Source organism: Macrobrachium nipponense, chromosome 5, assembly GCF_015104395.2.
Source record: "Macrobrachium nipponense isolate FS-2020 chromosome 5, ASM1510439v2, whole genome shotgun sequence".
NCBI classification, from domain to species: domain Eukaryota; kingdom Metazoa; phylum Arthropoda; class Malacostraca; order Decapoda; family Palaemonidae; genus Macrobrachium; species Macrobrachium nipponense.
The window spans coordinates 71,271,838-71,295,355 of record NC_061107.1 but is presented as its reverse complement, the minus strand read 5'-3'; the positions used below and the strand labels follow the sequence as shown (position 1 = coordinate 71,295,355).

The window sequence follows — 23,518 nt, the reverse complement described above, 5'->3', positions numbered from 1 at the left end:
TTCTTCCTTTGTTAGGGTAGTTTTAAGTATTAGGAGTCCTTGTGAGCCCGTTATTTGCTCCTTGTATTTTGTGTATTTACTGTTCAGTTTTCTCACAAGGCTGATTTAGTGTTAAGTCTATTTTATAAGTAAATATTGTTAATTTTATTCTGGTGTTTGTGTCCACATTCCTCTTACCCTGTGTACTTTCTTACTGCCTACGATCCCTGTGATTAATGAAGTATAAGGAACCTGTATTATGGCCAAAGGCGTCGTAACTATTTGGCGACCGTGACAGGAACATACGCGGGTGTGCACAGAGTTTGGCTTTGTGGAGCAACTCTGGGATAGGTTACAATATTTGATTTGGTTTTGTTGCTTGCTTTACTTAACCCCCCCTGTAGGTAATTCATTATGGAAGACTGTTTCTGACCCAGCCGAATTTTTGGGGTCGGCTGACTGTATTAAATATCTAGCTATATTAAGTAAGGAGCATTTAAGGAGTTGTGCTCGTTGGTTAAATATTTCTTTTAGACCCACAGACACTAAGGCTCAGTTGTTGTCTGTCTGTCAAGGTGATGGTGGCTCGTGGTATAGCCGAGGGTGAGGATTTGGCTAGGGATATGATTAGTGGAAGTTCTGGAGAAGAGAATTCTGTTGATGAAGAGGTTAGTGTTAAATCCTGGGCTGTCACTGTTTGAGGACCACCCTCATACTGGTGTTTTATATACCAGTCCAGCTAATTTAACGATAAAGACCAAAGTTTCTAATAACCCCTTAGTAGATGTAGAGCCAGAGCCAGTACAGCCTGTGGTGAATCCTGAAAATGAGGACCTAAGTATAATTTGTAAAAGAATAGAATTATTGAAGGTACATTTCGAAGAGAATGAGAGGGCGAGGCACCATGAGTTGGAAATGGCTAGAATTAACTTAGGGTTAGCTCGTAACGGTTACGAGCTAACCCTAACTTCGTCAGATAGGTTTAACATGAGTGCAGCATTAAAGTTGGTGCCTGTGTTTGATGAAGGTAATGTGCCAGAGTTCTTGAAGGCTTTTGAGCGGGTGGACTGTATTGATTCAATGCAGGTTGGTAGGTAAGGCCATTCACCAATATAATGCTTTGGAAGAGAGTGTGGGCAGAGATTATGGTAAAGTTAAGGCGTTGATTCTCAAGGCGTATGACTTGGTCCCCAAGGCTTATCGCCTGAAATTCAGAAATTCCATGAAGCCCGATACTATGTCCTATATGGAGTATGCCCGTCTCAAGGAGGAGCAGTTTGACGACTGGGTAAAGAGTCACCAGGTGGTCTCCTTCTCCTCCTCCTTGAGGGAGTTGATGCTACTTGAGGAATTTACAAAAACATGTCGTAAGGAACTTTAGGATTTACCTGGAGGAGGTTAAAGCATGTAGCTTAACTAAAGCTGCTCAGATAGCTGATGAGTATGTTTTAACACAACATGTAGGTAACTGTAGTTTTGGCCCATCGACTTTCAAATCCCAGCCTGCCAGGCCGAACAATAATAATTTGAGACCTAATAACCCCTTTAAAACAAAGGTTGAAGGTAGCCAGGGAAATAACCCGAGTGGAAGGAACACTCGGGTGTTTTCCCAGAGTAACCAAAGATCTAGTAATGTTGGTAGAGCTAGGGGAACTTGTTTTTGGTGCCACGAGCAGGGTCGCTTTCAAGCTCGGTGTCCTGCCAGGAGGAGGTATCTCCAGCGGAACGGGAGGGAAGGTAACAACAATGTCCCCATATCTTTAATAGCCAATGCCCCTACTATCTCAAATACTAAAGTTGAGTGTTCCCCAGGAATTGAAGGAAGGGTTAGGTTTAGTGGTAGTGGAGGTGAAATAAATCAATCGCCTACTAGCTCTCCTTCGTGACTTTATAACAAATATATTTGGCCTGGCAGTTTGGTTATTGATAGTAAAGTTGTCAGAGTGAACTTCTTGAGGGACACTGGGTCTGCTCGATCATTGGTGTTGTCGAGGGTTTTGAGGGATGTTGGTGAGCATTCTGGAAATTATGTGGTCCTGGGTGGGTTTCCTGATACAGTGGTTTCTGCACCTTTGGTGGAGGTAGAGGCATTCTTCCCAGGGTATCACAAGGTGACAGAATTGGCAGTGGTAGAAAAGCTCCCCATCCCTGGTATTGACGGCATTTTGGGAAATATATGTTGGATGCATGAGGTTATGAGTTATTCCCAATATTGTCCGTACCTGCAAGTCCCATAGCAATTACTAATCGAGCTTCTGCAAAGGCTGCTGCTGCCTTGCAGAATGATGAGGATAATTTAAACTTAAGTAGTTTAGAGGTAGAGGTAGAGAGACCCGGGTCTCTAGGTAGTGGTAGTAGTAGTTTTATGAATAAAATATTTAATCCTGATGTGACCGTATAAGCTTTATTGAAGCTCAGAAGGCTGAATTCAATTATGAACTAGGAGGTACGAATGATTTAACAAAATCAAGGTTCTGTGTGATTAGTGGTTTGTTGTACAGAGTTAGTCATCCTGTGGATCACGGCTTAAACCAAACCTCTCAGGTAGAGCAGATTGTGGTACCTTCAAAATATCAGAATGATGTCCTTAGTTTAGCTCATGAGGATTCCTTTTCCGGCACCATTTTGGAGTTTGTAAAACACATAGTAGATTGGCAAAATATTTTTCGTGGCGGGGATTGAAATCCTCTGTGAAGAAATTTGTAGGAAGTTGTGAAACATGTCAAGTAATGTGTAAACCCAATAAACCTATTCCTAAAACCCCTTTGCATCCAATTCCTGCAGTTGGGGATCCTTTTGCCGAGTTGGTTGTTGATGTGGTTGGGCCTTTGCCCCGAACTAAATCAGGGTTTACACATCTGTTAACTATAATGGATAGAGCGTCTAGGATTCCTGACGCTTTTCCTATGAGGAAAATTAGGTTATTTGCGTCAAAGGTTGCATTTAGTTTATGGCTTTGGTCAATTTTATTTTTTGCGAAGCCCTGTAAAAATTTATGCAGCTTAAGTTTGAGTAATTCTGGGGAAATTTAATTTGACTTACTGTTTCCATGTCACTAATAGTGATATTGTTCATATTTTTAGGACAGAGTGGTTACGAGCTAAACATATTCGCTGAATAGGACTTTCTCGCTTCGTCTACGTTTTGGATGAGGTCCTTTTGTCGACAGGAATTCCATTTAACTATAAAGCGGTCTAACATACGAATGTACTATTTGGCTTGCCACCTTCAGCGTGTTAATAATTATATTAATCTGTGTGTTAAGGCTGTTTAAATTACTTTCCTAAGTATTGTTTAAGTGAATAAGTATTCAAAAGTTTAGTTCATGGCGACCATGACAGGATATTTAGCGAGAAGGTGGCAAGTGTTGACGGTCAGGTAAAGCTCGTTGCTGGGGTTTCCAGTGGTCCAGTAATTTTACTATAGTTGTTGTTAAACGCTAATATAAATAGATCACAAGATATCGTGTCGTCTTATGCGGTGAGGTAATTAGCATATTGTAACGTGCTTGTTTGCATTATAGTTGTAGTTCGGTGAGATTTTGCAGTTATTTCTTACGTGACTATAATAATTTAGCACTTTTTTGCTTTCATGTATTAAGTTTTTTGGCATACTTATATTTAGCACTTGTTTAATTTGGTGTATATTGAATGTAGCAGTTTTTGTTTAGCTCCATTTACAGGTACAGTAGTACCTCGAGATACAAAAGGCTCAACTTACGAAAAATCCAAGTTACGAAAGCCAATACAAAAAATTTTACTGCTTTACATACGAAAAGTTTTCAAGATACGAAAGGTTGTTGCTATAAAGTCCCGAGATTCGCCTGGACCACCGAGAATAATTTTAAAACTCCCGCGCCGCCAACTGAGTAAACTCGCCACCATCCTCCCGCTCTCCCATTGGTTCCTGATGCTAGTCACCCCATAAGGTCCTGCTCTCCTATTGGTCAGCATCTAACCCGTGTGCTTTAAGTATTCTATTGGTAAAAGGTTGCTGTAAATTGAAAAACTTAGTATTCATGCAATACATTTAATAAAAAAAAACATTAGGTAAAGATAGAATAAAGAATAGAAATGAATGGTTATTACACTATTTGGTAGTTTCAGTAGTTGAAGAGAGATAATGAAAATTTATGGCTTACTGTGAAAAAGTGATTGCTTGGAGATCGTTCGATACTCATAAGTGCTGGATGTAAACAGACGTTTGGAAGCTTTTTTTTGTTTGTTTATTATAGTTAATGGTTACTTAATAATTATTTGAAATGAGTACATGCAATACATTTAATAAAAAAAATGTGAATTAGATATCATAAAATATAAAATAAATCAGACTGCCAACAAATACGCATTTTTTAGAATTCTTCTTCTGTTTTATTATTACATTACGTATACATATTACGTATGTTTCATTATAGCTGTCAGTAACTCGGTATCTCCGTTAGGTAAAGATAGAATAAAGAATATAAATGAATGGTTATTATACTGTTTGGTGGTTTCATTAGTTGAAGAGAGATACTAATGACAATTTATGGCTTACTATGTGCTAGGAAAAATGATTGCTTGGCGCTCGTTCCATACTCGTAAGACGGGTAAGATCTGAATGTAAACAATCGATTGGAAGGTTTATTTTTTGTTTGTTTGTGTATTATAGTTAATGATTAATTAATAATTATTTGAAATGAGTACATACTGATTATTTATACATTTTATTGGCATATTCTAAGCTTTTAGCTCTTAGGTTTAGATGTCAGAATCATAGACTAGGCTACAGTAGCAACCGCTAACATAGGCTAGGCTTATTGCTAAGGGACATATGCCAAAGTCCTAATATATGCAGTAAAAATGGGGTTGAACATTATATGCAGTTGAATAATACTCAAGTATGTACAGTATTTTGCCTTATTGGAGTCATATTTCTTCCGTCATAACCCTAGAACATGTGTTTTGGGCCTGGAAATATAATTTACTGGGGTGTTTTTGGAGGGCTTGGAACGGATTAGCCATTTTACATGTAAAATGTGTTCCAAAATACGAAAAACTCTTGATACGAAGGCCGTTCCGGAACAGATTAATTTCGTATCTCGAGGTACCACTATACTGAGGATAAATCTTTTAGTATTCTGAGCAGTATGCTTGATCATAGAATATGATATTTCATCAGGACCAGGAGCAGATTCTTTACACTTTGAGAGAGCCAATTCAAATTCTCTCATAGTAAATGGAATATTATAAGACTCCTCTTTATTTGTTGTGAAATCAAGATAATACTGTTCCATTTGTTTTCTGCTGTTTGCATGTGGTTTCTCATTATCTTTTTTAGATATTTCAGTAAAATGTAGGGCAAACTCATTTGACACTACTTTTGGATCTCCTACATTTATGCCATTTATTTTTAATACAGGTGGTTGGCTAGGTACAAACTTTCCTGCTATTTTCCTTATCTTCTTCCACACTAATGTGATGGGAGTTTTGCAATTTATGGAAGAAATGAAGTTTGTCCAAGATTTTCTTCGTGCATTTTTAATTTCAAACCTAAACTTTGCCCTAGCCTTACGAAACTCTACCAGGTAATAGTTACATTTCCGTCTTTTATATCTAGTAAAACAAGATCTCATAGTTCTATGGGTTTCATGGCATTTTTTTACCACCATGGCACTGGTCGGCGCATAAATAGACCTGATGTTCTTGGAATTGACTGAAGTCCAGCTGCAAATAAAGTAGTTATTAACAATTCAATAGCATCCTCTATGCATTCAAATTCCTCTGCTGTAGCTTCGATTGAACTATGCACTTCAAAATTTGCCCAGTCAGCTCTTTTTACACTCCAACGGGGTAATCTTGGACATGGAGGACTTGATCCAGTGCTAACAACAATTGGGAAGTGATCACTACTGTACCTATCATTGATCACTCGCCAATTGAAGTCCATAATGGCATCGGCACTACATATTGACAAGTCGATGGCCGTTAAAGTACCGGTCTGTACATGGAAATGGGTGGGTTCTCCAGTGTTTAGAACACCAACATTTTCACTTTCAATAATGGATGACAGGCAATTTCCTCTCTCATTAGTAATTAAATCCCCCCATAAAGGATTTCTTCCATTCATATCACCTAGGATGATGAAAGGCAGAGGAAGCTGTCTGATGAGATTACAGAAATCAGTACTAGGGAAAGCTACATTTGGTGGAAGATATACAGAACAAATTGTATATTTACAAGTCAGAAACAATTGCACTGCAACAGCTTGCAAAGAAGAATTAACAGGAAAATGCTTGTGTGGAGTATCATGGCTAACATATAACATTGCTCCACCCCGGTTTCTATTATTTTGATTTAGATCTGAATGGTAAGCAACATATTCTTTAGGGCAAGGAATAAAATCACTGCTGAGCATAGTCTCCTGCAAAGCTATGCAAACAGGAGACAACTCAAAAATTAGCATTTTGAGCTCCTCCCATTTAGCTCTCAGGCCCTGATAATTCCACTGAAGAAAATTTAAGAATTTACTTAGAGTTTAGAGGCCTTGATAATAGGGCCTCTTTGAAGATATTTTGTCTTCGTAGGGTTGCCAGGAATTTGGGGAATCTTGCTTTGCTTTTTCTTAGAAGGAGACTGCCTGCCACCCTCAGCCTCCTTTCTTTTTGGGACTGGCATTGCTACCTGCATACAGGAAGCAACTTCTGGCTGCCTCTGTAGCTGGTGCTCCAGGCTCCCAAGAAGCCATTGCATCAGCCAAGGAGGGCGACCCCCCAAAAGAGGCATGCACATCAGCAAGGACAGACGTATATTCCAAATTACTTACACCAGTCAAAACTGATGCTGCTTCCAGAAACTGATGCATCAGCCAAAGCTGATGCTGCCTCCAAAGAGGTTGATGCATCAGCCAAGGCTGATGCTGCCTCCAAAGAGGCCGGTGCACCAGACAAAGCTGATGCTGCCTCCAAAGGGGCTGGTGCGCCAGCCAAAGCTGATGCTGCCTCCAAAGAGGCTGGTGCACCACCCGAAGCTGATGCTGCCTCCGAAGAGGCCAGTGCTCCAGCTAAAGCTGATGCTGCCTCTGAAGAGGCCGGTGTACCAGCCAAAGCTGATGCTGCCTCCAAAGAGGCCGGTGCATCAGCCAAAGCCGATGCTATTTCCAAAGGGTTTTGCACATCAACCAAGGATAATGTTTCAGTCCTAGACATTTTAATTTGAGCTTTACCCAAGTTGTTTTTGCTGCTACTTTCTGTTACATGGGAATTTTGAATTTTTCCACCTGTTCTAAATGAGTTTGAAATAGTATTCAAATTAACTTTCCTCCTTCTCAATTGTTGTCTATTTGCAGCAACACTTGCAAAAGATACCCCTGGTCTTATATATTTGTTCAGTACTATTCTTCTGGCTTCTGCAAAAGTAACTTTCTCAAGACTCTAGTATATTGTACTTCTTTCTTTCTCAAAAAGGAAAACATCACATGAGTTCGAGGATGACTGGTGTGCTTCCCCACAATGAATGCATTTTGGTTCAGCATGGCAATCACCATGCTCAACTTCTCCACAATTTATACAAATTGCAGGGTTTCCTCGCAACTTGGATCTACAGGACCCAATTATATGCCCATATTCCTGACAGTAAAAACACCTCCTGGGTCTCGGCACATACTGTTTCACTTTATATCTGTACCAAGCTGCTTTGACAAAATTTGGTAATTTAGAAGAATTGAAAGTTAATAATAACTGTGGCATAGGACACAATGCCCCATTTACTTTCTTTTTCAGTCTTTCCACCTTCAATACCCCCTGATCTTTAAGTTCGTCTTCCAGTTCCTCTTCAGGATGAATCATAAGATGAGGAGCATATATAATTCCTTTGGTATGATTGAAGGTATCATGTGGTTTACATTCGCTCTGAACTCCTCCCAGTAAATTCAGAGATTTCAATTTCTCACTTTCTTCTAATGATCTAGTCTCTACCAAAAGCTTATTTCTACCATGTGGCAATATCTTAGGTTCCCTCCCACAGCATTTTACAATATCCCTATGTACTTCAAAAATATTCATAACTTTATCCTCAAAGGTAATGGTTAGATATTTATCAAACTCATTAGGGACACATCCTCCAGATTCTTCTAAGGATTTTCTTCCTACAAAATTTCTTCTCACTTGATGGGGAATATATGGTGCCAGTGTAACCACACTGGTTTGAAGAGTCTTTCCCATGTCTGGTTCCGTGCAGTGGTCATCAGGATTTTGGGGTTTTATGTTCTTCATACAATGATAATTAGCAGATTCGTCTAGGTTTTCCCCATACCCACCATGGAGCCACATTTAGAGGATGCAATTCCCTTACTGGGGCACCCTAGGGGTACAACCTAGATATACACCCCACATTCAGTACCTTGAGGGTCGTCAGTCCATCGAGATCAGACCCAGCACCGAATGCAGGGTTTGACATAAAAGTTTCCCCTCGCTCGACCACGTTGGGTACTCCAGTTCTACGGGTGGAGAGGCATGCCGTCCCACTCCACCCTCCCTCAACTCCAAAGAACAGTAAGAGCAAGTCCAAATTCATGCTAAGGTCATCAACAAAATCCATCCGGACAGAGGAAGAAGAGAAATAATGAAAATAGAAGGAGGTGATACAGAGTACCACGATTAGTCAGGATGCTCTGAATTGACCTTAATGGCATGGCAGTACCTACCAGGATGAATAAATCACCCCGCCACCATCGCTCAATTCTTCATTGCACCACGCAAGCCCCCCCACTACAGCAAAGTTCCTGGTCACAAGGGGGGAAGTAAATGTGAATTCTGTAAAACCAAGGTGTGTTATCTAGGTCACGAGGTTGGGCTGGGTCAGGTTACTCCTAAACAAGCCAACCTCGAGGCTGTATTAAATTTGCAAAGGCCGCACAATATTAGGGAGGTCCGAAGAATTTTAGGTATGATGGGCTATTATGGGAGATTCGTCCGGAACTTCTCTGACCTTCCTCAGCCCCTAACTCAACTATTGCAGAAGGGAAAAAAGTTTGTATGGTCTCCTCAATGTGAGGAATCTTTCTTAAAACTCAAAACTGTATTGGTGTCTAACCCCGTTCTAAAAATGTCTCCTGACTTTCAGAAACCGTTTATTGTGGCTGCAGATGCCAGTGATGTGGGTATAGGTGGAGTACTTTTTCAAAGACATGAAGATGGTGAAGTGCGTCCAGCATCATACTTTAGTTGTAAGTTGCTGGATGCTGAGAGAAGGTATTCTACCATCGAGAAGGAGGCTCTAGCTTTAATTCGTACCTTGGTTCATTTCAAACCATATGTGACTAATTTTTCCTCTCCCGTAGAAATTTGGATGGACCATAACCGTTTGGTGTTCATCAAAAGAATGAAAGGTTCTAACCAGAGGATTCTGCGCTGGGCTCTTCATCTGCAGGAGTTTCCTTTAAGTATTAAGCATGTAAAGGAGGTTGATAACTGTATTCCTGATGCCCTTTCTAGGATGTAAGTCTGGTAATTTCTCTACTCACCTCGCCCTTCTCATTTCTCCTTCGGGGTTTGTATTGAAAATTAAGTTAGTTAATATTTTATCATGTTTAAAATGGTGTATGGATTCAGGCTTTGTCTTACGTCTGTTTCATTATGTTGTTCTGAGTTTTGCTTCACCTTATTATTTTTCCCTTGCAGGATGTTTTAGATTAAGTTGTTTAATGGTTATCTTCTAGTATGTTATATGATTGTGGTACTAAAAAAATTTATTCTATTTGAATAATTTTTTTTTGAGGGGGATGAAGGTGTCAAATTAACGTAATTTATTGATAGTTTGTTTTCTTAAATCAGCCTTGTACCTTAGCTTTGAGTGTTCTCTTATATTCAGTTCAGCAGCTGTATTTTATTTACGTTAACGTAACGTTAAGTGGTTTTGCTCAGTGATTCCTCCTCTTGTTGTGAATTACCTAACTATCGTGTTAACGATTGTTCTTATTTTGCTTTCGAGTTGGAATGGAACTGTAGCGCGGTGAGTGGAGGCCGGCCTAAAATAGTTCGGGCCTGTATAAGCTTCTGGACACACGCTCTTTTGTTAGCAGCCTTCTGGATATTGACCGTAAGCCTTTTGAAGGATTCTTCCAACGGACCTTACCTTGGAAGTGGTTTTGCGTAGATGTGCTGAGCCATCTACGGCGTAAGTGCATTGCTGTGATATCACAGATGATAGTCACTTGCGACTTCTGTATTCCTGTTTTCCCGCCTGAGGAGTTGGCGGAAGACGTGGTCGTCGCTGTTCCGCCACGTAAGAGGCATTACGCCAACCCCTGTCCTGTGTTGTCCGTCTCCAGCTGCTGGTCCAGGAGAGCTAAGGGCTCGTGAGGAGGCACGTAGGGAGGCAATTGCCAGGTAAGAGGAGATTATCCTGTGTTGTCCCTCGGGATTGAACTCGACCCCTGTATTTGCCTGGACAATTTGTGAGCTCCCTTGTTTAAATGTTGGAAGGTTAAAGTGACCTCCGTGAACTCCTGTGCACGTTGTAGTACGTGAGGATTTACGTGTATTAATTCATTTATATATGTATATACATGTTGAATTGAGTCAGGAGTATTGGGCATTCATTGCCCCTCTGAATATTTGTTTGAATTAGTTTAAGTTTAGTACCACCACGGTTAGGTAGGAGGTTTAAGGCTTTCCTTACTTTATTTTCTCTGGACTTTCTTCCCTCTTATAGTTGTAGGTTAGTGGTTTCATTATTAGGCCCATGTCAATATTATTTGAGCCTTTGGCATATTATGTCCTTTCTTCCTTTGTTAGGGTAGCTTTAAGTATTAGGAGTCCTTGTGAGCCCGTTATTTGCTCCTTGTATTTTGTGTATTTACTGTTCAGTTTTCTCACAAGGCTGATTTAGTGTTAAGTGTATTTTATAATTAAATATTGTTAATTTTATTCTGGTGTTTGTGTCCACATTCCTCTTACCCTGTGTACTTTCTTACCGCCTACGATCCCTGTGATTATTGAAGTATAAGGAACCTGTATTACGGCCAAAGGGGTCGTAACACCGCCTTTCTTCCAATTTCAGAGCCGGAGAACAAAGGCTTAATTGCTGGATGATCAGTTAATCCGTTGGCCACTATTTTCTGCCCAGCTGTTGGGATATTCATCAAAAACAGAAGGATGTTTCCTAAAGTGAGCATCATTTGCAATAAAGCTTTCAGATCAAAAGGGCACTGAACTACATCTTTGGAAAAGTATACGCGTTCAAACTCCATAAATACACAGACAAATCAACATGTATGAGGCATGACTGGTAAAAATGTTCTTTTACAAAAGAATTCCATCTAATAAAAGGAGTCCATAAAAACGCCAAAATATAGAACGTAAGACAATATTTCAGAGACTGCTGTCTCTCTCTTCAGGTAGATAGTAGGTAATGCCTTACCTACCTGAAGAGAGAGACAGCAGCAGTCTCTGAAATATAGTACTTACTTTCTATATTTTGGTGTTTTTATGGACCCCTTTTATTAGAAGTACTCGTATAAGGCATTTTATTACTTAGGTATGTATGGAATACTTTGGTTTGTTTGTGTGGTGTTTTTACGTTGCATGGAACCAGTGGTTATTCAGCAACGGGACCAACGGCTTTACGTGACTTCCGAACCACGTCGAGAGTGAACTTTTATCTCCAGAAATACACATCTCTGACCCCTCAATGGAATGCCAGAGAATTGAACCCGCGGCCACCGAGGTGGCATACCAACACTATACCGACCACACCACTAAGGCGTTCGGAATACTTTAGGGGTAAAAGCAAAAACTAAGGCGAATGATATGGTGGAGGTAGAGAGCAATCGTGAAGTTAAGGAATAGTTGAAAGATAAGCATAAAACGCTGATGTAGCAACAATCCTCACCAAGGGAAAACAAAGGGGGAAAACCACAGAGGGTGTTTTCGGGAGAGACTGCTGGGGAAGTGACGACTGTAATAAGACCCCTTGGGGGAAATATTTTACGAGTAGTTAAAAAGGTTCGTAATAAAGAACATGCGATGGACGTTAGATAATTGAGCCCCTTTGTAAGATATAAACTGAAGTCTCCAGGATATAGAAACTCAACAATACCATTTAAAGCAACAACACAATAAGGAAGTAAATTAGACTTTAGCTTTAATTGTAAAATTTAAGCTTTTTTTTTTTTATTTGTATCTTTCAACTTTGCCCTAACCTCCGTCATTGACAATCGCCTCACGATTCGCCCTCAATAACATTTTTGCGCTGAACAGTTTCAATAAGTTCATTTAATCAAATCCCTTACAGGTGATGACTATTTGTCCGCGGCGTAAACATATACACTTTCTTAATTCATCCCTCTTTATAACGCACGCTCGAATACAAAACGAAGTTACTGGGCGAAAAGAATATCTTAAGTCTCCCTGTTTAATGACAGAAGAACTGATATCGGAAAAAGATTAGCCTTAATGACGGACTGATCATCGGACAATAACGCTAAATTATGCATCGCCTTTGTTCACCGCAGACGAAAGGGAGACAGATGGAAAATTCCCCAGAATTATTTCAATGATTCGACATTTTGCTCTCTGCCTCATTCGGGTGATACGTCACTTGACAGGGACAGAGAGAAGAAACGTTTGACGACTTTTCCGCAATCACCTGTCTCGCTAAATTGAATTGTTATGAGCTTTTGTGGCGTAAAAACAGAAAAGCCGAACGTAGTGGCGAGGGAACAATGGAGACTTCTGCAACGACAAATGCGAATGCAGTGATTGGTCATTTGTTTAACTAAACCCGATTACGTTGACATTTTAGGTATTCTGATTATAAGTTATAATCATATACAGAATCGTCGTTCTATCATTTTTCTTTTCGTACCACACTCGTCAAAGAAAACATCATTCTAAAACACATTATGTTACAACAATTTTGTTTTCCACAAAATACGAAGCAAGGTCATATATAATACGAAGAATGAACCGAATCTTATCCAATTAGGATTTATTGCAACAAAAGGAAATCAAACAAAAATAACATTTGTTTCCACAAAACGATACACTCGACGTATAACGAGCAATATCTTCAAGAGGTTCTGTCTCACTTGAAGTAAGTCCCTTTGCTTTCTTCAGAAGACGGAGACAAATGAACTGTCAATTTCATGGTTGGATTTATATATACATATATATAGTATGTATATTTATCTAAGGCCTTAAGAAAAATCAAAGAAAGTACCAACAAGTGCTTTCTTGTTAATGCAACACATTTTCGATGTGACATAAGCAAATATATATATATATATATATATATATATATATATATATATATATATATATATATATATATATATATATATATATATATATATATATATATATATATATATAATATGTATATATATATGTATATATATATATGTATATATATATGTATATATATATATGTGTATATATATATATATATATATATATATATATATATATATATATATATGTATATATAAACATATGCATATACATATATAGATTTATATAATATTGTATATACATATATATATGTATATACATATGTAAATATACATATATATATATAATAATGTATATATATATATATATATATAATAGTATATATAAATAAGATACAAGAACATATATAAAACTTAGAGAAGACTGTTGCAGAATGAACTACATATCTCTAGTAGTCCTTAAAATGCATTTATTACGTTTCAGTACACAAAGGTTTCATTTTGAAGCTATAAAAACAAAAACAAAAATACATTAAAAACGCTACAATACCAATGTTAATTTTATTGTTTTCTGTCCTTATAGCTTGAAAATGGAACATTTGTGTCCTGAAACGTCACAAATGTATATTACGGCCACCACCTCAGATGTACTTCCTCCTTCATGTAGTTACCAGTAACCACCATCTCTTAGAACGTCTACACACACACACACACACACACACACACACACACACACACACACACACACACACACACACAAATATATATATATATATATATATATATATATATATATATATATATATATATATATAGCGATATAAAAACACCGTATCGGGCTTCTAATAAATCAATAGAAGGATCCACAGTAATATTTTTGTTTATCTAGATAAAATATATTTATGGAAATATATACAAAGCTTAAAGCTTTCGTCCATCCTCCTGTGGACTTGATCAAGTCCACAGGAGGATGGACGAGAGCGTTAAGCTTTGTAAATATTTCCATAAATATATTTTATCTAGATAAACAAGGATATTACTGTGGATCCTTCTATTATATATATATATATATATATATATATATATATATATATATATATATATATATATGATATATATATATACTATCCTATCCAATTCAAATACATTTCCTAGTACTGACATGGAAACATATCCAACATATGATTTCCACCATATGATTGATTATTCACTGGTCTGGACAACCCTTATTTGCATTCGGGGTTATATTCGCGTCAATGACATGTCAGATTCAGTCGATGCGTCGAAAATGAGATTTGAAAATTGAATGGATAATTATCTCAAGCAGTTTATTACCCTACTTATGAAGTAATTACCAGAAGTGATTATTGGATAAATACATATTCGAACTGACGTAATGGGTACAGTGCTTCACTTTTAGATGACGACACTCATTTTGAGTTGAGGTGGCTAATTCACTGCTTTGGTCGGTCAATAAACTTTTAATATACACTTATTTACAACTATCACAGTGGTATTAAGCAGTAATACCCAGACACTACTGCCACATAAAGTGTCAATGATTTGGGGTTTGTAATGTTAATTGCTTTATAGCAAAGAAAGATAAAGGAAAGGAAAACGCAATTTCGAGAAGTTCGGCAGCAAGAAGGCATTCGCGCAGGTGTTGGAGGTACCTGTTCTCATGATGGTTCTAGAATCGGCAGGAGTGTTGGGGAACTTGACAGGCGCCGACGTGCCGTGAGGAACGCCACGATTTCTGATGCAATACTTCATCGAGAAACTTCTAAATCGTTCCGGTAATCTCGGGAGTCTGTGGCGTTCGCCATAGGCCCCGCCCCCAGGATGCCTTATAAATACGACTGACGAAGTAGGAGGGAGCAGAGATCATCAGCTAATCACAGAGATCAGAGATCATCAGTAAGAGCCACAGATCAGCTTATCAGTGAGAGATCAGCAGCAGAGATCGTCAGAGAGAGATAAGAGAAGAAGGAACCAACGAAGGATCAGAGATGAAAAGTCGTTCGAGAGTTGGTCGAATTCTTGTCAAGTCGTCGTCAGGAGTAGACGACTGAGGCATTTCGACACAGAGCAAGACTTCAGAGAAGAAACGTTCTGCAAGAGGTCTAGAGAAGTTCCTGCCCTTCAAGTATCAAGAATAGACATTGTTTTCTGCAATACGGTGTCAAGAAGACGTCTACAATTACAGTTCTCCTTTGTGAAGCCATCGCTTCGTGTCGCAAAACTGGCCAGCAAGTATTTGAATTACCTCACTTCTTCCCCAGTTCACGCATTGTAAGATTTTGCCTTTTTTATGTAAATAGGAGATACCATTCTGCATTTATCTTTGTTAGTTAGCTTGTTAATAAACCTTTGTTGTGTTAAGTGATTCTTTCTATATTCGTATCCCCAGTTTCAACTGTTGGTGTTGGATTCTTTTTGTTTATTATTATATCGAACCTGGAGCAGACCCCTCTCACGGTTCGTAACATTGTGGCGACCTTGCTTAGAATAGCACTAACAGTTTGAAACAGGGAGAATATAAAAAGAACCAGGATGAGTGAGATGGTGAAAGAGTTTATTGAGTCAGGTAAACTCCTAGGTCTAGAGGGGAATGATCTCCGTGAGTATGTTGAGAAGAAAGAAAGAGAAAAGTATGAGAGAGATGAAAGAGCGGCTAAGAGAGAGGTAATGAAAATGCAGCAAGAGAAAGAGAGAGAAGCAACAATGAAAATGCAGCAAGAGAGAGAAATGTTGGTAATGCAGCAGGAAGAAAGAGAGAAGGTACGTATGCATGAGCAGGAAGAAAGAGAAAGAACGTATGCATGAGTTGGAAATTGCTCGGTTAAGGGAAAGTACTCGTAACAGTCAGACAAGCGAGAACGAAAACGAGGCGGATAGGTTAGGCATGAGTGCAGTGCTGAAATTAGTACCAAAGTTTGATGAGGAAGATGTATCGAAATATTTCATGTGTTTTGAGAAGTTAATGGAACGAGTATGTTCTCCTAAAGAAATGTGGACTTTATATTTACAGTCAGTTTTGAGTGGTAGGGCGCTTACTGTGTATAGTTGCATGTCTAAGGAGGAATGTGATAATTATGATATTGTGAAAGAAACTGTTCTTAGCGCGTATAGGCTAGTACCGGAGGCGTACTGTAAGAAATTTAGAAATTTGAGAAAGGATGAAAATATTACGTATGTAGAATACGGTAAGAAGTTAGAAAGGCTGTTTTATGATTGGTTAACTTCTGCTAAAGTTGAGGATTTTGATAGTTTGAAGAACTTAGTGTTGTTAGAAAACTTCAAAGATAACATATCCCCTGAGATTAAGCTTTATATAGAAGATAGGCGAGAAGTATCTTTTGCAGGAGCATCTAGGTTAGCAGACGAATATAGGCTAGCTCATAATATGAGTGTTAGAAGGAAACAAAATGATCCTTCGTCTAGTAGAGTACAAAACAGTAAAGGTTTCAGTCCTAGTAATAGCAATGCGAGTAAAAGTGACTATTCCTGTTATACATGCGGAAAACCTGATCATACATCTAAGGTTAGTAAGAGTAAAATGGCATCTAGTGGCTTAGAATTAACTTGTTTCCGATGTAATGGGAAAGGGCATTTAGCGAGAAATTGTGCAGTAGAAAGAAAGGACGGTAAGAAACCAGTATCACTAGTTAACCTTTCGTCAAGTAGGAATGATGTGATGAGAGAAACTAGGAAATTTTTTGGTGAATTGGTGAGTTTCCTCTCTTGGAGGAGTGTGTTCGAGAGAAGTAGTCTGGCTTCGAGACACAGGAGCTGCTGTCTCACTGATTACGAGAGAGAGTGTGCCAAACAGGGCAGAAATAAACATGGAAGAAAAAGTCATGTTAGCTGGATTTCCTAACAATTGTGTTCTTTGTCCTTTGTTGAAGTTGAATTTAGAAAGTCAGGTAGTGTCAGGAGGAGTGAAATTGGCAGTTGTTGACAGTTTGCCCATTGATGGCGTTGACATTATTGTCGGTAATGACTTAGCTTTATCAAAGAATGTGAACCCTGTTGTGAGGGATATTCCAGTGCCTGAAATGGTGTAACTAGGTCAGGTTTAGATACAGACGTAGACTACGGTCATAATTTGTTCGTGGATTCGAATGAGATTGAGTTCGTGGATTCGAACAAGAGTGAGTTCGTGGATTTGAACGTGAGCAAGTTCGTGGATTCGAACGAATGTGATAGAGGTGGCGAGGTTGATCTTGGCATGAGTGTGTCTGAGAGACCGCACGCTATCAATGTTGACAGGGATAGCCAAACGGAAGGTATAGCTGTCGAGAGTAACGTAGTAAATGTACCGGTATCTAGTACTAGTTACAGTGATGAATTAGGCTCTAACATTTTGGATAAGGATGAGCTAGTCAAGTGTCAGAGAGAGGATGAGACACTAACCCGAAATTTTGAGTGTGAGCTGGATGATGATCTCGATGATGTGTGTAAGGAAACTTTTTGTTTAAAGGACGAAGTTTTGTGTCGTTATGTTTGTCCTAGGTCTGGTAGTAAAGGGGAAATCACCGAACAATTAGTGGTTCCTAGGAAGCTTCATGAGCTAGTTTTGAATGTTAGCACATGATGAGCAAGGACATTTAGGAATAAATAAAACTTTCAATTGTATTAGCAGGGCGTACTTTTGGCCTAAAATGAGAAGTGACGTGAAGAGGCATGTTTTAAGCTGTCATGAATATCAAATTTCTGGGAAACCGAATCAAGTAATCCCCAGAGTTCCGTTGTGTAATATTCCTTCAGTAGGCGAATCTTTTGAGAATGTAGGTATCAATATGGTCAGACCTTTGTCTGTAAGTAAGGGTAAAGAAGATTACATAACTAATCATGAGTATTATTAAAACAATTTAAGAGATGGTTGGCAACTAGCAAAGGAGAACAGGAGTCAAGGGGGGACTAAACGGAAACATGATCTTAGAGCGAAAGAGAGAAATTTCCGTGTAAGTGATAAAGTTTTAGTACTAGTCCAGAAAGAAGGTTCCGCTTTACCTTATAAGTTCGAAGGTCCTTTTTTAGTGTTAGAGGAGAGGGGAAATATACATTATGGAATTAATATGTTTAAGAGTAGAGCAAAGTCAGTGAATGCAAACTTGCTTCAGAATTATAAAGAATGCCCCGTGCCGTGGCCTCCGCCCGTGTAATGGTGTTACAAAGAGAAATTAGTTTTGGGAAAACGCAAGAGGTGTTTTAGCATTTCAAAGTTTTAATCAAAGTTTTAATCAGAGTTCAGAAAACGAAAAAAGTAAGAGGAAAGGATAATGTTATGGCAGATATCCTCTCTAGAGTTTTCAGAATGAGTAGCTTGATAACCGTTTTCTATTTTGGCACGAGTGGTTGAGTGAATGAAGAAGTGTTAAAGCTTTATGCAGAATTGTTCCCCTGCCGTTTAATTCTTGTTTCTCTTTGGAAAAAAATAAAATCAGCTGATTTCATTTTTTTCTCTTTTGGGGGACGTGTAATGGTAATTGCTTTATAGCAAAGAAAGATAAAGGAAAGGAAAACGCAATTTCAAGAATTTCGGCAGCAAGGAGGCATTCTCGCAGGTGTTGGAGGTGCCTGTTCTCATGATGGTTCTAGAATTGGCAGGAGTGTTGGGGAACTTGACAGGCGCCGACGTGACGTGAGGAACGCCACGATTTCTGATGCAATACTTCATCGAGAAACTTCTAAATCGTTCCGGTAATCTCAGAATCTGTGACGTTCGCCATAGGCCCCGCCCCCAGGATGCCTTATAAATACGACTGACGAAGTAGGAGGGAGCAGAGATCATCAGCTAATCACAGAGATCAGAGATCATCAGTAAGAGCCACAGATCAGATTATCAGTGAGAGATCAGCAGCAGAGATCGTCAGAGAGAGATAAGAGAAGAAGGAACCAACGAAGGATCAGAGATGAAAAGTCGTTCGAGAGTTGGTCGAATTCTGGTCAAGTCGTCGTCAGGAGTAGACGACTGAGGCATTTCGACACAGAGCAAGACTTCAGAGAAGAAACATTCTGCAAGAGGTCTAGAGAAGTTCCTGCCCTTCAAGTATCAAGAATAGACATTGTTTTCTGCAATACGGTGTCAAGAAGACATCTACCATTACAGTTCTCCTTTGTGAAGCCATCGCTTCGAGTTGCAAAACTGGCCAGCAAGTATTTGAATTACCCCACTTCTTCCCCAGTTCACGCATTGTAAGATTTTGCCTTTTTTATGTAAATAGGAAATACCATTCAGCATTTATCTTTGTTAGTAAGCTTCTAAATAAACCTTTGTTGTGTTAGTGTTTCTTTCTATGTTCGTATCCCCAGTTTCAACTGTTGGTGTTGGATTCTTTTTGTTTATTATTATGTCGAACCTGGAGCGGACCTCTCTCACGGTTCGTAACAGGGTTCTAATGTGTCATATCCAGAATTAAGTGAAGCAAGAATGATCGAGAGCAGTAAAGCAAAAACTTCGGAAGAAAATTGGAGTGTGTATGAGAGCCAATGAGCAATGTAGGAAGAGAAGTTGAACCAACTCTCCTTTGCTGAACTGAAGTGTGGATTTTAATATAAATCAAATAAAACACGCTAAACCTACTGATATGAACTAATTGTATAACATACAGAGATATGTACAAGTAGAAAAGTTAAGTATATCTTAGTTTAACCAGACCACTGAGCTGATTAAAAGCTCACCTAGGGCTGGCCCGATGAATTAGATATCATCACGTGGCTAGGAACCATTAATTGGTTACCTAGCAACAGCTTTTTGTGGTATCTGAACTATATTATATCGAGAAATTAACTTCTAATCACCAGAAATAAATTCCTCTGATTCCGCGTTCACAGGGCGGCGAATCGAACCTGCAACTACCGAACTGGTAGTCGAGCACTGCGTGCAAGTGGAAATTAACGAGGAACTGCGTACAAGTAGAAATTACTACAAGGGGAAGGAAGGGAGGTGTAAGAGGTAGCCGTGAAAAGTGCTGCACAGATAGTGCGGATGAGGCACAGATAATGAAGGCTCTTATCCGACAGAAAGCTTCTTCCTCCCAGCTTTATCCCTAAGCATGGGTGTGCAAATCTGACAGTAATGTCTGAGCATGTGTGATAAGAGGCCACGCCCCCTCTGTGGTGATGTATGAAGCAGCAAAATCTATTAGAAATCTGCTGGTCAGCGGTATATGAACAATTTAGCAGTTAGGCCCCTTTCACACTGGGCAAGATAGACCCCTGGGCGAAAAGTTAAGTTTTGCATGGTTTATATATATATACATACATGTGTGTGTCTGTTTGTATTTGTGTGTTTGTATAAAACAATCTACAAGGTCAGAGAGGGGAAAATAAATTACTCACTTTCTTGTCCTCTGAAAGCGCATCTGTCTCGTACCTTTCAGATATTAATTATAACTAAACCTCTCCACAGCAAGAAGATGCATTTCCCTCACTTGACCGATAAGTATCTCACTTCTTCTTTAAAGAGGAAAAATGTTTTAAGTCAGATGCACTGCAAATTAGGGAGCGATAACGAAGCACGTATTCATCCGCGCTTCGCTGATGGATGGAGAGAAATGTATGTTTTAGAGAGAATGACGCTCAAATGAAGTCGACGTCTGCAGGATGCTTATCAACAGAAACTATTCAGATTCCGCGTTCGTATCTAGGGGATCGAGTTCATATCCCGGGAATCGAGTTCATATCTTGGGGATCCAGTTCGTATCTCGGGGATCCATTCTTAACATCCCGCCGTTATCTTTACGCAATCATACCCCGTAATGAAAATAAATATTTCATCATAAATACACACACGCGCTTGCATTTCTTGAATTCGTATTTTACATTGTTAACAGAATCAAGCTGCAAAGTAGGATATCTGTCATAGTAAACAAACAACAGATATAATTCATCGCACAAGATGAAAATGCACAGAAACCGACAATAGGTTTATAAAATGCAACTGAATCACTATTTCCTCCAAGAGACCGTTTCCTGGCTTTCTGCGTTAACCTTGCATGATATTCAACAAGGGTCAGAGGTGTTACGCCCTTAGCGGACATAAGACCTCACTAATCTTGGAAAAGTAATACAAGTACCATAGGATCTATTGCAAATATGGACGCCAATTGGTGAACATTTAACCTGAAATCTAGCGCCTAAGATTTTAGGTATATATCGTATAAAAGTAATAACAGAGAGGACATGCGTAAGTACTGCAAGCCTTCTATGTAGGTGATACAGAAGCTATTGTACAGCTGAATGAGCTTTCCTTGATGTTACGGTTAATAATTTTCTATGTAATTCGCTTTGCATTCATTTTAAAAGGACAACAATGCATAGGTACATATGTGTGTGTTCCCAAATATTACGTTACATATAAACATACAACCACACACGCTCGTGCTGGAATTACAATAACAAATGTCAAACGACAGTCAGCGTTTGAATTCATGACTACGAGAGAAAAGCGAACACGTTTACTTATCCACTATACATTTAGATATGCTTTGTCTATCATGGTATTGAGACATTCTGATGCAATAACTATTCTCGTGGCGTATTCTCTATCATGTGATAAAACAAATAGAGATCCAGTTTCCGGCAATTTACCTAGCTATTAACTTCCTCCATTTCAGCAAATATGATGCAACAGTCATGGATGAGTTTGTTTCCTTTCTTCCCCGACAGTGAATTTCTCAAAATCAAGTCTGTTGTGAAATGAAGATAGACTTTTCCTACGAAGTAGTATGTGTTATTTCATTTTTTGCATTAATGTGGAGATTTGGCAGGCCGCAGAACGTGAGAAAACTGTCATTGCAAAATCGAGTCGTAGTAATTATCAGGCTTTGGTATTTTTAGTGTTCTGTAAAATAAAACTGTTGTGCCGGCTTTGCCTGTCCGTCCGCCTTCGCATCTTAAGAAACTACTGAGGTTACAAGGCTGCAAATTAGTATGTTCATCATCCACCCTACGATCTTCAAACACACCAAATTGCAGCCCTCTAGCCTCAGTAGTTTTTATTTTATTTAAGGTTAAAGTTAACCATAATCGTACTTCTGCCAGCGCTATAGGTACCAACAACATAGGCCACCAACGGACAGAAAACTCGATTGCGACGAAGAAACTGAGGTGTTTATAACTAGACGATTTAATTAAAAAATCTAATTACTTACAACAAAGGCTGGAATGGCGTCCATTTTTAAAATTACCTAGCTCGGTTAAAGCATCATGTTTTAAAATCGCCCCTTCCCTTATTTTGGTACGGTATCCTGAGCACTCGAATAATAGCCTAAATTTATCAAAGTTTCCGTAGATCCAGCATCATCAAATATGAAGTTCCCTTCGTACAGAACATTTCAATGCTTGCCCTGTAGACTGTTGTTGCTACCTGGATGTAGTACTGGTGATGGTATATCACCGTATTTTTGTTGCTATTTCTGGAACCAATTTGTTTATCCAGGTATGTGGCCGCCGGAACATTTTCTAATCACAATAAATGAATTGGGGAGGAAATAACCAATTCCCAAAACACGGGAAAGTCTGTCTCTCTCTCTCTCTCTCTCTCTCTCTCTCTCTCTCTCTGTTACATAGGACTCCAGTTCCTTGTTCTCTTCAAATTAGTTCACTGGTTCGTATCGATTATCTCCCCGTGAGACAAAAGCATTTTCTTCATCCCACTTTTTTAGATTTCTGTAACTCCTTCATCCTTATCTTGTCTCAAGTCGAAAATTCTTACAAAGCAGAAAAAATCATTTGTGTCAAATGTCTTACTTAAAGCATTCACACGGATTATACAAAACCAAGAATGTTTTCTCGCCAATATTCTATGGAAAAAAAAACCATTGCAATACAGCAGATCTGTTTGGTTTGAACATCGAAGCCGACCATCCGATTCCAACAAAAAATTAAAATGCATAAAATCTCCGAAGAAGCTCGTCAAACTGGAGATAGATTTAGATTTAAGAGTCTTACTCAAATACTTGAGCCGTCGTTTAAATCTGACGAGGAATGGAATGAATGGAATACAAAATTCATGCTTGGAGCCAAATAAGAAATAGGTATATTAATGAATTTATGAACTGAATAAATAAAAAAAATTATTTTAAAACTAAGGTAAAATATTCCCCATAAAGAATGATAACTTTGCATTTATGATATGCACATAGCATTTACTGCGTAAAAAAAGTAATAAAAATTTATATTCCCCATGAAAATTATAACTCTGTATTTAGATATCCACACAGCCTTTAAAGTGAAAAATAAAAAAGTAAAAGATAAAAAATATACATACACATGCTTGTATACACAAATGCAAAAGTGTCAAGTATAACCCTTGGCAACG

At 38.7% G+C, this 23,518-nt stretch overlaps 2 protein-coding genes across 2 annotated transcripts in view; both read right to left on the bottom strand.

Annotated features, from left to right (window-relative positions):
* LOC135215394 (neural-cadherin-like) overlaps positions 1-23,518 on the bottom strand; it is a 1,007,823-nt gene that overhangs the window by 665,852 nt on the left and 318,453 nt on the right. The window lies entirely within an intron of this gene.
* Positions 7,391-8,179, bottom strand: LOC135215820 (uncharacterized). Its single transcript, XM_064250771.1, has one exon. It carries the CDS (start codon positions 8,177-8,179, stop codon positions 7,391-7,393), a length of 789 nt encoding a protein of 262 aa, XP_064106841.1.